The sequence below is a fragment of the Populus alba genome, chromosome 12 (genome assembly GCF_005239225.2).
Source record: "Populus alba chromosome 12, ASM523922v2, whole genome shotgun sequence".
In the NCBI taxonomy this organism is placed as follows: domain Eukaryota; kingdom Viridiplantae; phylum Streptophyta; class Magnoliopsida; order Malpighiales; family Salicaceae; genus Populus; species Populus alba.
The window spans coordinates 7,084,384-7,099,972 of record NC_133295.1 but is presented as its reverse complement, the minus strand read 5'-3'; the positions used below and the strand labels follow the sequence as shown (position 1 = coordinate 7,099,972).

The 15,589-nt window shown below is 35.4% G+C and overlaps 1 protein-coding gene across 7 annotated transcripts; it reads right to left on the bottom strand.

The window, feature by feature from the left end:
- Positions 1 to 622: 622 nt before the first annotated feature.
- On the bottom strand, positions 623 to 10,291 carry LOC118049067 (uncharacterized). Of its 7 annotated transcripts, XM_035058944.2 has the most exons (12): positions 10,020 to 10,290; positions 9,106 to 9,283; positions 8,275 to 8,311; positions 7,928 to 8,177; positions 5,088 to 7,729; positions 4,797 to 4,933; positions 4,296 to 4,559; positions 2,664 to 4,217; positions 2,418 to 2,466; positions 2,077 to 2,324; positions 1,833 to 1,940; positions 623 to 1,266 (listed from the first exon to the last, which is right to left on the bottom strand). In XM_035058944.2, the coding sequence occupies exons 4-12, from the start codon at positions 8,118 to 8,120 to the stop codon at positions 1,035 to 1,037; spliced, it is 5,427 nt and encodes a 1,808-aa protein (XP_034914835.1). In that variant the 5' UTR covers positions 8,121 to 8,177; positions 8,275 to 8,311; positions 9,106 to 9,283; positions 10,020 to 10,290; the 3' UTR covers positions 623 to 1,034. The 7 variants fall into 7 exon arrangements, with proteins under 7 accessions (XP_034914835.1, XP_034914838.1, XP_073259830.1 ...); XM_035058947.2 differs by lacking the exon at positions 9,106 to 9,283 and having other exon boundaries at positions 2,664 to 4,193; positions 10,020 to 10,291; XM_073403729.1 differs by having other exon boundaries at positions 8,275 to 9,283.
- Between the last annotated feature and the right edge of the window lie 5,298 nt (positions 10,292 to 15,589).

Below are 15,589 nucleotides of genomic sequence, written 5' to 3'. Positions count from 1 at the left end.
ACTTTGAATTATTTTGTTTCTTGCCATGGGTGATAGCGTTGTGTTATTGGTTTTCTTCCTCTCAACATGGTGGTTCTTCCTCTCTCAAAGATTATGTGGTCTTCTTTGTTGATTCTTTAGAGAAGGGAAAAGAAAGATGTCATCATGAAATCCTAAGGTACAAGACAAGGGCAATATATAAAACTAATAAAAGAGTTGTATTTATTCCCTTATAGAATTCAATTGTAATCGATTTTCTCTATCATAAAATTCAATTTTACATCAGAATTGTTTACAAACAAGCTCTAAAGCATTTTTCTTAGTGTTATGAAAAGCTCTTAGACATCCTTTCGGCCTCTCAACTTCTAAATTTAACAAGTGAAGACAAAAATTGGAGGATGCACGTAGAAAATTAAGCAGATTTTCAGACAATCAGTAGCACGATAAGAAGCTACTTTGAATTAGCTAGCCTGGGCATGATTTACTCGAGACATTTGGAAACACGCTTGTGGAGAATCAAAACTATCCTCTAAAACCAACCTCAGTATGATAACATGTTACAAGACTTCCGGGGAAAAAACTTTATACATAATAAATAGGAAAAGAATGATTAGCTACATCATCATTCCAGAAATACCGGAAATTCAAAACTTCGCACCACGGCAGTCATTCTTTCATGAATAGAAACCAAATACCAAAGCGTTATGTGCAAGAACACAGCTAAATTTTTTAACTGTGTAAACATAATTGCTAAACCAGACTGCACATCTGGTCTCCCCATTTACTGGAAAAATGATGGGGAACCCCAATTTCTCTCTAGATATTCAATATACAAGACCAGATCATATTTCGCAAGAATGACATCAATGGCCTCCTTTAAAAGACCTAACAGCTTCCCTTTTATTTGAGGCAATCTCGCATCCAACCTCCTACATTCTCTTGTGTGCGCACTATGGCGAGTAAGGGCCAGTATATAGCTTAAAAGAAAATCGATCAAATAAGCGGGCAGGGTGTTGAGAAATTGGCCAAAAAGAGAAAAATCAATTAATCAATTATCATAGTGAAAGACATTGTGTCCTGTCAGGAAGATTCCTAGGCATGGGTAGTGCAGTGACATATCTCTGAAGGCATTTCTGGGCATTTCCAGATGCATCTGAGGATGATGAGCTCTCGGCTCCATCACCTTGACCCCGTCCATGGAATTTTGCAAAACGATTGATAACAGAAAACCTCTCTAGATCTTGGCATTCCAATCTCAAGTCTGAAACTGATGCTCTTTTGTCCAATCTGCATCCCAGGAGGGCAAATAATAAATGATAGTTCATCTTTGTACCAAGTGTGTTTTATCATTAGGAATTTCAGCTAAGGAGATGCCAAAGAAGAAGAAAAGAGACATGCAGGTGAAACAAACTGCAATCATGGCCGCACAAAACCCAACATTAAGCAATCTAAATCCAAATCTGCATGGTCAAGTTCAAGCATGCTAGACTGTTCTCATTGTACCGATCAATATGCACCTCTCTGAAACTTGTTTTGAGACGCAACATTCTGGACTGATTAAACAAAACCTCTTTCAATTTGTTTGGAATTACACATGATTCATATGCCATTCCTCTCAATACAAAGTCAAAGCATCTTTCCTCTAGAGAGAGAAAAGAAAAGAAAAATAGGACTCTTAACAATTCATAAGGCATCAATAATGTTTGAATCAGATAAGTAGATATATAGAGGAAGGACATGTTAACATGTCAGGCACCAATATTAAAAAGCAGAACAGAATTTTAAAGCAGGAAAAATGAGATTAAGAAGTTAGCAAGCAATTAAATATCACCACTAAAGACACCAAAGTTTACCTCAACAAATCACTCTCCAGCTTCCTTGTTCTACTGATAAGGTCTTCCATGACTTTTGAGAAGTATTGATCGACACTCTTATCAGGTGATTTTATCTTCTCGGGCAGGCTTAGGAGAAAGAAATTTTTCTTTTATCATACAGATCAAAGAATTATTTAACACTAAAAACTATAAATCTTACTACCAAGTAAAAAGCATACTGAGAAAACAAAAGGGCCAGTATTAACACACAAATGATTCTTACAGGTCTCTGCTGTTGGAAGGCGCAGGAGTATCACTTCCAGTACAAGAGAGTTTACTGCATGCATCTCCTAGTGTTGATCTGGCTACAAAGTAAGCAGCATTCTCATAATGCAAAGTAGCATCTGCAGAGAAAACTGATGCCAGGGCAGGGCGAAGGAGTATCTGCATAAGCTGTGTAGTCAATATAAGCCTCCTCTTTGATCTAAGGACTGGCAGTCCATCGTCTACCATTTCAACTTCATCTTCCACCTGTTATCAGAAATGTAGCCATTTGAACATGAGGTAACTTTAAGAAAACCTAAGAGGAAGAAAAATAAAGGATGAATATAGCTATAAGCAAACCTTTTCTGTCAATCTATTTGTTGCCTGTGCCCAGTCAACTTCAACCACACTACAAACAGAAAAAGCCACATGTTATAGTCACCATGAAAAGAAAATACAAAATGAATCAAAAAATTATCCAGTAAATAATATCAGAGGAACAGAGCAATGAACTTTTGCAGCAAAATAAGAGCACTAAAATGATGCATCAGTTTCATCAACAAAGATAAATATGGCACTCAATCAAAGCATTGTTATGCCAACCACCTGACATTCTGAAGCCTTTGAGGACCATGCATCACTTCCTTATGCCATGGTACAAGTTCGGACACGGCAATTTTACGTTTCTTTGGTCTCATAACCACCAGGCTCACATCACCAGAATCAGGCTGCAATGACTGAGGGGAAGAAAATTTCTCACTAGCTATTGATGAGCAGGTTGAACCTTTTTGGACTATACCAAACTGGCTGGCAGCGGCAGCGGCAGCGGCAGCAGCATTTCCTTGCTCAATTGAACTATGGGCATGCGATCTATCATCAGGTCTTCCAGCAGTGAAAGGCATTTCTGAAGTATTCATGGAGATAGTTCTTTGTGCATCATGCATTCGTAATATCTGTCCATTTTTAAAGGTTCCATACTGATCAAACCAAGATGGGGCCATCTGGGGACTAATCTGGGAATGTTCACCTCTGACAGAAACTGCACCATTTCTCCCAGCGAAACTCTGAGAATCATGTCGACCAAATGCAAGCATTTCCTTTGAAGGTGCATTTGTGTCCAGAACATCAGCTGTTTTTGCTAAAAAGCTAAGCATCTTGGAATCTCCAGGGGGAATTGGAGTGCAGTCTGCCAGTGCATCTCTCACCATATTGTTGTGTCCATAAAACTGCTGACCTCCCTGAGTAACCAGCTGAGGATCCACAGGAGCATCAGGACTTCTAAATCTCTTCAAACTCCTATTGCCATTATCCACCTCCTCATTTTCCATGCCCTGCATTTGATGCAGTAGGGGGTAATTTTGATGCAAATTATTATTGGGTTTTAAAGATCGTCCAAAAGCTTCAATTTGTTTCTGAGTACTGGCTAGGTTTGAAAGAGATGTTTCAGTAAGATGATTCAAAACAGAGCCTTTCTCATGTGAAGCACTCATTGTATTCTGGGCCCGGTCATTCTCAGGTGAAACTTGCTGCATGTGGTCTCCTTTTGCTGGTTGCTCTTTCCCAAGAAAACCATGTGAATTCATCAAACGGGAACCAGATTCAGCTTGACTGCTCCCTCCAACTTGCATTATGTGATTGTCTGGCTTCTGTGGTAGAGTCAAAGTTGGGCCTGAACTGTTATGTGATAGAAGATTGGATTTAAACATACTGGATGAAGTCTGAAATGGCTGAGAACCAAATGGATGTAGCTGAGATGGAACACTGGTCCACATGGTAGGTGACATTTTTGAAGAAACAGCATCTTGTGATAAAGCATTGCGCTGGGGAGCTGGTGCAACTTCAAGCACAGGGAATTGTTGAGCAGAATCTCTTGCATGGTCAGGAGAAGAGGCATTATCACTATGTGAAGCATGCCTGGATGATTCAGACACCGATGGTAATGCAGATTGATTAGTTTGATCTCTCTCAGAAGACTCATCTGTCTGTTTTTGTTGAGAAGAAAATTGATCAAAAGATTCATTAACACATTTACTGGTTGTTGTGTGTCCACCTGTATCAGTCTTGTGCTGATTGGAAAGATGATTTCTTGAATAAGGGAAACCAGGGGGAAAGGCAGCAGAAAAATTTCTTTGGGCACTATTGCCAGAATGAATTGAGGTGCTGCATAAAGCATTCCACAAATGTCCATGAGATGTTTCATGTGGAATTAAAAACTGAACAGAGGAAGTAGGAGCCAACCTTGTAGAAATAATTGCATTCGTGGGGCTCTGAGAAGGGAGGGCATGCTCTGGAATGAGCCCCCTTTGGGATGGAGGAGCCAGTTGCAAACCAAAAGCTTGAGAAGCAGGAGACTGATCCCTCTGAACGTGAAAAGATGCATCAGAAGTTTCAGCTTCAGGCATCTTAGAAGACAGGTTGTGGTTGGCAGAATTGAAGTGCATTTCATTTCCCTGTTCACTTAATTGGTCCACCTTGTGAAGGAGCTCCAGCATATTTCGATTGCTACAAATTTGAAAACATAAACCATATAACAGCCATACCAATAACAAAAAAGTGAGTTAGTGACACATTTGATTGCTAGCATGGAAAGGACAATACAATTGAATAGTGGATTAATACAAGTGGTAAAAATGATCAATGAGTTTTCCACCATCAAGATAAACAACAGCAGACAGTCAATAATATCCTGACCAAAATTCAAAATAGCAATAAAGAATAATATCCAAAACATTCAACTACCTTGTCATGGTTTTACTTGGTGCACGAACAGATCTGTCAAAGGGAGTTGACAAGCCAGGTGCCGAACCTGAAGGAATACTTTTTGGAGGCATCTCATCTAAGCCTTTTGTTTCTCCTTGAAAGCCAGACAAATGACCCTGTAAATGAGAATTAAAAGACAAACCATTAAAAGATATTTTAACACCTGTTTCAATTCCATGGAGAAGTCACACTTAGCATGACCCAGAAAAATTGCTAAAAGTAAAGAGGGGGGTGTCTGGAATGGAGCTCAAGAAGCAATCTCTAAATTACCTTCTCAATTTCAACAGAATCTCTAGCTGCATGACTAGGAAAGTTTGGATAACTACCATACCCTTGGTCAAGACCCTTTAGCCCTTGACAAACCTGCTGGGGAATGGACTGTGAATTTGCCACAAGATTTGTTCCATAAGAAGGTTCCATGTCAGCATCCAGATCCCCCATAGGATGATACTGAAATTTGCGTGATCCAGATGGCTTTCGACCTATAGGACTGGATGGCTTTTGCTTTCCTCTGGACAAAGAACAAGAATCGTTTGCACCCAACCATGTGTTTTCCCTTGCGCCAAAAGCAGAAGCATGGTGGGTTATATTGGGGAAGCTATCAGTTGTGTTATCTTTTGTATTTGAGCGCTGTGCTTCCTGAGTTTCAACTGCCCTGTTTGCCAAACTACTATTTCTTGATGACTCAAAAGTATGATCATTCTTGACCATATGGGGTTGGCACTTTCCTACAACCTCATTTCCTTTATGGTTCATTGAAAAACCAGCATGTTTCCAGATATCAATATTATTACTTTTAGAAAGCTGTTTGCTGCTTTCCATGCTGGCCCTCTCGGTGCTTGGATCTGGCAATGCAGCAACATTATTCGTGTTAGTATCTTCTTGGTTGACCAGTGGGCTTGTCGTGGAAGATTTTGCATGTTCCAATTCAGCAGTAGAATTGGAAACAGAAGTAGTCTTCCATATATCAGCACCAAGACCCATCACCTCAAACATGGGACTCTTTTTATCAGCATTCTGAGAATCTTGGAATGATTTTTCATTTCCCTGATATTTCAAAGCATCAGTTGTGATGGGAGACGCAGAATCCATAAAGTTCCAGCCACTTCGACTAGTTAATGGTTGGCCACTGGAGCTATATGATGGCATGCTCTGTTGATTTGACCAAGAGCCTGGAATGTTCTTTGCATTTGATGCTGCATCTGAAGAATGGGTAGCTTTTCCATAAAAATGACTGCCTTCAACAGCTGCTTTTTGTAGGAGTCTCCTATCTGACCACTTGGTTTCCTCACCCGGAAACTGCTGAGTATGCCTAAGAGAAGCAGTCCGCAACCTCTCACTCTGTTCATGTGAAGTATTGACTCCAGATTGGTGAACCCCTCGGATATTATTATAACTCATACCTGTATTTGTTTCACGAGACACAGGGATGGGTCGAGTGTTCAAGCTAGAGGCAGATGGCAAGCTATTATCAGCCCAATTTGAATTCTGTTTACTAATATCATTTGCAGTGGGAGTCTGCTGATTCACAGCTGGAGGTTCACTCTTTTGGTAAGTCACACCACTCCACTCTTCTTGCAGCCGTGTATCACTGCTAGAAGTTTCTGCTACAGCAGATTGCATAAGAGCACTCCAACTCCCACTTTGCACAGAGGGCAATGTACTGAAAAAGTCTGTGCCATCCAACATATTGTAACCTCCAGAACCCATGTTGGCGGTCCTGCCAAATGCGTCCCATAAATTATCATCAGACCCAAACAAAATCTTTGCCTCGGTTGGATCTAGGGTAGCCACATTCTGGGAAGGAGCAACCTGTATCATGGTTTCCTCTTCTGATATTTCTGATGGACCAGCCAGGTCTTGCCTCATGCAAATTTCTTGCACTGGCTCATTGCTTTGCTGGGGATTCACTTGCTGCAAGTTTTCCAACTTAAATCCACTATTTGTACCATGACCATCAGACGATGCAATCATTTTCCCCTGATATCCCTGTCTAGAAATCAATGCTCCATCCCGCACGCTAACCTGCTCTGGAAATGCATACTGATTGTTTGTTAAGGAGTTACTGCTGTCTGATACCCGCTGCATTAAGGGCTTATCCATTTGGACAGGAGAATACTGACTTGGTGTGAGACTCGTTGCAGAGATAGGGACACCATAAAGAGAATGATCAGCCTGCTGCGGAACCATACCCACTATGTGTGGCAGCGCCTGGCCCTGCTCAGGGGAAACCATATGTCCTCTAACAGATCCTTGCATAACTGGAGGCACACCTTGCTGTGGCCAGTTTGTGCTAGCTGCCATGAGCTCAGGCTGCAATGAAAATTTTGATGTTCCATGAATAGGAATGCCATTGATCAAAGGCTGTGAGTTGCCAGCTGCCTGTTTTGCAAAAGCAGAAGCTTGATTGACTGAATTCAGTTTCCTTGCATCTTCTTGCTTCTGAAGTTCTTGCTGCCACTGCATTTCTTGTATTTTCTTAAGCATAAATTGATGCTGTAGCAGCTGCATGTCACTAATCCCTGGCTGCTGTCTAGGAAAAGATTGCAGCATGCCAGGATGCTGACTGCTAATTTGCTGCTGACCTCCAAAGAAATCATAATTAACTGGAGATTCATTAAAATCCATTCTCACTGAATTCTTTTTGAGAAATTCAGGACCATCTGCCAGCTGTGAATCAAGCATTGAAAAGCCTTTTGATGTCATACTACGTCGATCAGATTCTGTATCCACTCCCAAAAAGTTTTCTTCATTCTGGTTTGTCTGGAGAACTTGATGGCCATGCATATAGCCATTCAAAGGTGGCTGTTGGCTTTGACCCTGGCTTCTGGCAAACTCAGGTCTGGGATTTGAATGTGAAAAGTACATGCCAAGCTGCACACTTGATGATTCACCTCCTCTCTCAGTATCAGCTAATTTCAAAAGAAAATGAGTGATAAATGACATAAAAGCCTACAAACTTTACCGCACACGTAACTTCAAACCATAATATCCATAATTCAGGGTGTTATGATGGAGGAAAAACCAAGTCTGCTTTATTACAATTTAACTCTACTGAAAACAATACAGGCCAATGAAAACTAACAAAATAAGATATGCATAATTAATACCTGGTTGATGTACATTGTCATTTTTTAAGTTAGAAATAAGAGGTGTGCCAATCTGCCTCTGACTTCCAGCCCAGGGATTATTATTTGGGCCAGACCAAGCCCCATCAACAGTCTGTGATTGGTGCTGGCCCTGGGACCAGTTATCCTGCCCAAGGAAATTGTGGATCCTATCTCCAACTTCGTTGCCAGGCATAGATAACCCACCTCACAGATATTCCAGCAGCTTAAATTGTCAGAAGAAACTCACTACCTAAAAGGAGATCAAGTTTAAATCTTTATATTCAGACAATTTAATTGAACAGAACTTTACTACATGAAAAACTTCACAAGTACAAGCATGCTCAAACCTCTTCTCTGTTCATTGGGTGTCACTCAAATCTCATTCTGCATACAATCAAGATCTAGGGCATCACAATGAAGTAATGGAAAGATGTGTGGATAAGATTGTGTGTGTGTATGTGAGCATAACTCTATACAGTTGACCAAAAGACTTAATCAGAAAAAGGAGTTGATGACCTAGTAACATTGATGGTGAATAGCTGTCCCGTATACTTAAGTCAGCCCTCAATTACAGTGTTACCTCATAATCACCTTTTACAAATATATTATATAAACAATGATCTCTTGACACACACACACACATATTTAACAATCTCTTGCAGTTAATTGTTGATCATCTACCCAAGAGTAATCAAAAGAATAGTTAATAATATATTCTATTAAGTTCAACAATATTGCCAACAGCCATAAATCCAAACAACCACCATCATTACTGGAATTTGAACTCTTTTTAGCCTACTTTCAGTTTGCATGCAGGGGCACCACACATATATACCTAGAAAAAGTTTCCAGTCACTTTATTATTTCTCAAAAACTGTATGACTTCAATATTTCCCTAATAAGGAACGTCCCAGACATTGTCAACTAATCTAACTTCGAAAAGTTACAGCTAGGTTAAGGTGAAGCTCTATAAATTGTTTAGGCAATAGGAAACCTACAGAAGATATCCTTCAGCAGCAAGAAGCTTAAATTCAGATTGCAAGAACTTAAAAGACATGACTCTTCTATCTATTGGTTCATACTAGGAGATGCTGAAAATCAAATTGAAGATGAGATTAATAGGTGACCTCTTCTTTTCATTGAATTACAAAAGGTGGACCAGCTATAAGGAAAAATACCTCTTCAAACGAATGCCCTAGAAAGTAGAAATCTCCTAAACTCCACTGCCGAGTAAAATTCATTGACATGGATGTCTTACCCCCTCGGAATGCAATTGTGCAGGCGATGGGGTAAGGTGTAGTAGAAAGATTCCTGCTACATGCCTAGACATCAAGCATTCAATTGTTGGAGAGGGAGCTGAATTCAAGAGTTCTTTGAAGTCAGATTTGGGGATTTTCTTTTTTGATAACCTTGAACTGGAAAAACTTAAATAACCGGGGGGGGGGGGGGGGGGGGGGGGGGGTTGCTGTCCTCCCAAAATGTCCTGACCTTCTCATAAATTGACACATTTAAGCTGCCAATCAATATTTACATGGAGAAAACACTTGATTGGAGGGATCATAGCGCAGAGCAGCATGATATCAAATTACTTGCAGAAAACACTTGGACATATTCAATTTAAGAAGCTAAATTTACATGTAACCAATACTTTCGCAATGGCTTTAGCGTTTATTTATTCACAAGTGAATTTCGGTATCAGTGGTTAGAAATTAAGAATGACAACAGAAGATACACAAAATCCGGATCCTGACAAGTCGAATGAGATTGAAAATCCTTCTCAAACTCACTCGAAGACAAATGCTTACCAAACATTCAAAGCCCAGTAGCTAAACAAATAACCAGCAGAAACGAAACACAGAACCTTTCCCTCTCGTTCTATCAACAACCAAACAAAGCCTAAAACCCCAAATTTAACTAAAATATCACATTTATAGCCAAATTATAAAGATCGATAACAAAACATAAAACCTTTAATCAAAGAAAAAAGCGGTAATACACCTGCCCATCCATAAAGGACAAAAACTAAACTTAGACACGGACTCTTAATTTAACATGGAGAAAATTAGGGTTTCTAGAGAGAATTAGGACTCACAGTTTCACGCTGACGCCTCGATTCGAGCTCCAAATCGACCCTCTAAAGGCTTGAAAATTTCATAGTACTTGTTCATCTAGGGTTTCGAATCGGGAGAGAGAAAGGGGGAGTGTAGAAATGAAAGCTCAGAGAAAGGGAGAGAGAGATAAAGTGATCATAATGGAGAGCAAAATTTTCAACGAACTGGGGAACAAAAACTGAGGTTCGGGTCCGAGCCTAGGTTAGGTTTGGAGTCCGAAGCTGAGGGCTAAGTAAAAGGAAAGCGTTTTTTTGGGAGAGGGAAGAAGAGAGAGCGTGTGGAAGTGGGTGGGAATGAAGGGGGGAAATTAGGTGTTCCTGCAATTAAAATCTGCCATGTGTAAAATGATCAAGCGGGATTTTAATTTTTTTCATAGAGGCATTTTGCATGACTTTATGATGTATTGAACTTTGATTTTTCATTTTTGCAAAAAGCATTTGAGTAAGAGGGGATGGGTTGTATTTTATTTTTATTTTTTTCTTTGGCAGGCCTCAAGAGGGAAGGATATTTTGAATTTAGTGGCAGTTTATTTTTGCGGTTGAGACTTTTTTTATGATTTATAAAAAAAAAAAATTATGGTTTTTAATTGTTTAGATGTGATGATATTAAAAATATTTTTTAAAAAATAAAAAAATATATATATTATTTTTATATATTTTTTAAAAAATAGTTTAAAAAATAATTACCATCACAATATTAAGCCCTACCTTAATTTATTATGAAAATTTTAATTATTAAGGAAATTTTTAGTTTAATCTTTAGGAGTTTATTATGAACTTATAAATTATTTATATGTAACTACAGCTACAGCACGATGAGTTTCTAAGGATATAAAAATGAGTCTTTTTAATTGTATCAAACCTTTTATAGTTTAATTTGTTTTATTTCTTTCAAAAATTATATATTATTTAATGAAGTTTATAAATTCATAATATTTTACATCTTCATGTTAACGTACTATAAAAAAATATTAAATTATTTATATAACTATCAAAGTATTTTATTTAATAACTAAAAAAAACCGTTGAATCACATTAAAAAAAAAAAAAAAACTCTAATAAAAAAGAATTTTATATGAAATATGTGGTGGACAGATCTATGAAGATGGCAATCAACCACAACTGAATTTCACAGATATTCTCTGGCTTAAGATCACAAGGACATATTCTCCATCGTCTCGGAGTCCTAACGAATATAAAGGCAAAGGGAGGATGATTTTTTAAAATTCTTGGTCTTTTCCTGTGCGCTTGATCCAGGACCAAAGGTGGAGTAGGGAGATATTGGCGTTGGAGAAGGGGAAAGAGATCAGTATCTAGGTATATCATCACACGGCGGAGGAACATGGTATAATGCTTTTATAGCCTGAGTTTCAAAACAAAAACAAAGATGTGGTCTCTTTTTACAAGGGGGGGTGGGAATATAGGAATTCGGAATGATACTTCAAAAGGTAAGAAATTCATAGATACCGGAGCAAGATTTTTAGTGGTGGCGGCTGAGTATCATTGAACCACCCTCGCGAGGAACCTTGGAAGTGTCGTCATTTAAATGATCGGAATAAGAAATCCTCTCTTGGGTACTTTTATTCCCACCAAAATTCTTGTTATTTCCCTTCATATAGCTCAAACCAAAATGATGAATTGTGACTAAATATCGGATATCTCTCAAAACCATCCATTAATCCAACAACAAAAAAACAAATATGACCGACCCATTAATCAAAACAACATCACCTACCATTAAAACTCGCAAGTCAAGACCAAGAGAATTGAAAAAATATATCTACTAATGGATGGTAGTACCAGAGAAATAAAAGCAAGAAGAGCGGTGGTGGTTGTGGTGGCTGTCTCTTGCTCAATATCCAATCAGATGGGAAATCAAAACCCTGGAGCATACATAACAAAACCTAAATCTGGTGTTGATGGTAGTGAAATGGAGATTGGTATTGCATTGGGCAGTCATGTTTGTATATATCAGTCAAGTTTTCCAAGTCTCAAGACTGTGATATCTTACCAAACGACAAGAATATACAAAACCCAATTAAAAAAATCCAAGCAAAAGCAATCTATTTTATCCTTTTCACTAGGAAGATCCAGACCTCTAAATCCCACACAAATCTCAAATAATCCAAATTTACAAAAACTAAGCAAAACCCAGTGCTCTTTACTGCTCTTGAATCTGCTGGAAATCATTAAATGGACGTGTTACTTTATGAGAGGAAGAAAAAAAAGATGGTGTGGTTTAAGTTTAACCGTTATAATTTCCATACTGGAAGAGAGAGAGAGAGAGAGAGAGAGAGAGAGTTGTCTGCAGAGAACTCGTAACTTGAGGAGAGAGCGTGTGTTATTTATTGCTTGTTTGAATTGTTGATAATTGATATATCATTTATGAGTATAATTTTATCATTTTATTTAAATTGAAAATGTTGGTCGACAGGAATATAAGGTGTAATTTCTAAAGAATAAAAGTAAAATAAAAAAAAATATAAAACACCATATAATTAATCATTAAAAATAAAAATAAAATGTTTGTTTTCCTTGTGGTCTCATATTTGAGTCTTGTAGTTGTTAATATAATAATCACTATAAAAATTTATAAAATCATTAACTTTAAAATTTAAATAATTAATTAAAATACATATTATTTAATCTAAATACTCATATTAATTAAAAAAAAAATAAACAAGGTCACGTCAGTTATGCTATCGCAACAAAATTGTAATCTCTGTGTTGCAATAGAAACATTTTTTGAAAGGTTCAGCCAACTATTTTTTTTATTATTCCATTTGTAAGAGAAAATAAACAACAAATTTATCATACTCCTATTAGGATAAACCTACCTTGTTTATTTTTACACATGGAACAATAAAAATATTTTTTTATTAAGTTCTGAATAAAATATCTTCTCAAATAAAATATTTATTATGTGTGTTGATATGCAGAGTAAGTTATTGAAGATTAAAATAAAAGCATACAATGATAAAAATGAGCTCTTAACTTGTAAATAAAATATATTATTTAAAAGAAATGTGGTGGCGCAACCTTTCAAAAACATATATTTTGTTGCACTACTAAGAGTGGTGCGACTTTTTAAAATATATGGATGCGCTTTAGTAGTTGTTTTTGTGTTTGCGTTATAATAAATATAGTAACACACCTTATTATGTTTTTTTATTATGAGACCCACTAAAAATTTGAATTTAAAATGTAATTTTTGAAAAGTAATTTTTAAATGTTTTTTTAATTGAATTTCATAAAACTTTGTTTATTTTTTCGTTTTAAAAACGTTTTTGAAAAAATTTAATTTTTTTACTTCAAATTATTTTTTTTTTCAGATCATTTTGATGTGTTGATATTAAAAATAATTTTTTAAAAATTGAAAAAAAAATATATTTTGATACATTTCTAAGTAAAAAATCACTTTGAAAAGTAACTGCAACCACACAATTACTAAACATTTTATATATTTTTTTTGCTACATATAAATTTTAACCATATTTTTTATCAAACACGTATCAAAATCTAACTAACCACACCTAACTATATTTTTTTAAAACTTACTTTTTTCATATCACAACCACAAAAACTACCTTAAAAACAAACACACTCATATTATTTTCCAATTTTTTCTCTAATTATGTTATTTTCTCGTATAATTTTGGGCATGAAGGTATTTGGAAAGAGAACAAAACTCATGTAAAAAATGGTTTTAAATTTTTTTATATTTTAATAGAGTTAAGAGTTAAATGTTGTTGAAAAGAAAGAAAGAAATTGAATTATTAATAATCTTTGAGAGAGAAATAAATTTTAGTTATTTAATTATTTGTGTATTATCAATTATTTAGCAATTTAACTATATCATCATAAAAATATTTTTGTATTATCATAGTTGTTATAATTATATGTATTTTAGCACAGATATTAACAAATCTCACACTCATAAAGATATTTAATCTAATTTTTTTATAACCTTTTATATCGTTTAGTATTAATTTTCATTTTTTTATTATTTGTAATTGAATTTAGAAAATTACTATCCTGATTTATTTTTAAATAATATATAATATATATCATTTTCTTGATGGATGTCAAATTTAAATTTTTAGTTATCCTTGATTTTTTTAAGAAATATTATTATATCATTTTTTTCATAATTTTACCAAGAAAATTTTTTAATTAAAATGTAATGAGTCAAACAATACACAAGCGAACTATTATGTTGTCATAAACTTAAAAAAAAAAAAAAAAAACATAAAGAACCTTAATATAAATTCATCTAGTATAAAAAACATAGGTTTCTTAAAAACATCTCTTTTTTATCTTACTAGACACTATTCAATATGCATAATAAATTAAAGTATATTATATGAGCTTTCTATTCATCTTAAAAAAGAATTTATAATAAACATATGTCAAGAAATTGTGATTAAAGTATATAGTTAAAAAAAATGTTATATTTTTCTTTTTTCAACTTTGTATTAATATTTTGATTTTTATTATCCGCACACGTGGAAATTTTAACCTAGTATATAAGTTAATTTTGTTTAGTATATGTGAAGATTTATCGGTTAAAACTTATATATTGACATATAAGCAATTCACATGTTAAAATCATAGCACCATTTGAAATGCATCCATTTTAAGAATTTTATATGGAGTAAATGAGGATACAAATTTTTTCTTTTATCATATAGTTCAAGCATGCTAGGATAAAAAATTATACATTTGTCAAAAAAAAAATGAAAGAGATGTTCATTTTCAGTGCATTAAAATAGAATGGTATAGTTTATTATTTAAACATATTGGTATATATTTGATAGAAAGTTAGAGAAATTTTTTATCAAACAAAATACAGTAAAGAAATATCTTCATCATATATGCTCATAAAACTACAAATCTAATTTAGAAACTAGTAATGAACATGCATAATAACATCCAAAAACATACACAGCCATTACAATCATCATTTGACTTAAGACCATGTATGTGTACGTGCATGCGCGAAACCAAAGCACGTTGTCCAAACCCTCTTCACATTGTCCAAACCCTTTTTCTTTCCACCTAAAACTAAGCCACCATCAAAGCTGAAAGGTCTATCCATAACCACCACCAAACTCACGAACCACCACCATCTTGATCTAATCCAACATTAAACTTTCATTATAGTTGTTAGTGTACATGCTTTATAGTCAATCAATTGGTTATTTATAAAACTGACTTTATGTTTAATTTTTCAAAACTCTTAGATGCAGTGGAAAATGTATTTTAAAATTTTTTTTAGAGTTCTAAAGATCCTATTAGACAATCTATGATTATTTAAGATTTGAGTAAAGATCATTTGAAAATTAATTTTTTTTTTTTAGGTTTGATCAACTTCTTCAAGGTCGAGTTGTCAAAAACTATAAGTCATTCAAGTATTCAGCCTCTAACAATAATTCAGATAAAAAAATAAACCTTCAATAAAAAAATCTCCTAAACCTTTTTTTAAAAGAGGGATCATTATGCCTTCAATGATAGATTTTTCTTTTCTCCACTCTACCTATTTATGATACGAT

What these genes read in the sequence shown, in the direction of transcription:
- LOC118049067 (XM_073403729.1), bottom strand. Translation starts at nt 8,120, where the DNA reads ATGCCTGGCAACGAAGTTGGAGATAGGATCCACAATTTCCTTGGGCAG. An exon ending in CCAAGTAAAACCATGACAAG is followed by an intron (nt 4,560 to 4,796) that starts GTAGTTGAATGT and finishes TCAAATTTGTAG; the next exon opens with CAATCGAAATATGCTGGAGC. An exon ending in CTGGAGAGTGATTTGTTGAG is followed by an intron (nt 1,267 to 1,832) that starts GTAAACTTTGGT and finishes CCTGGGATGCAG; the next exon opens with ATTGGACAAAAGAGCATCAG.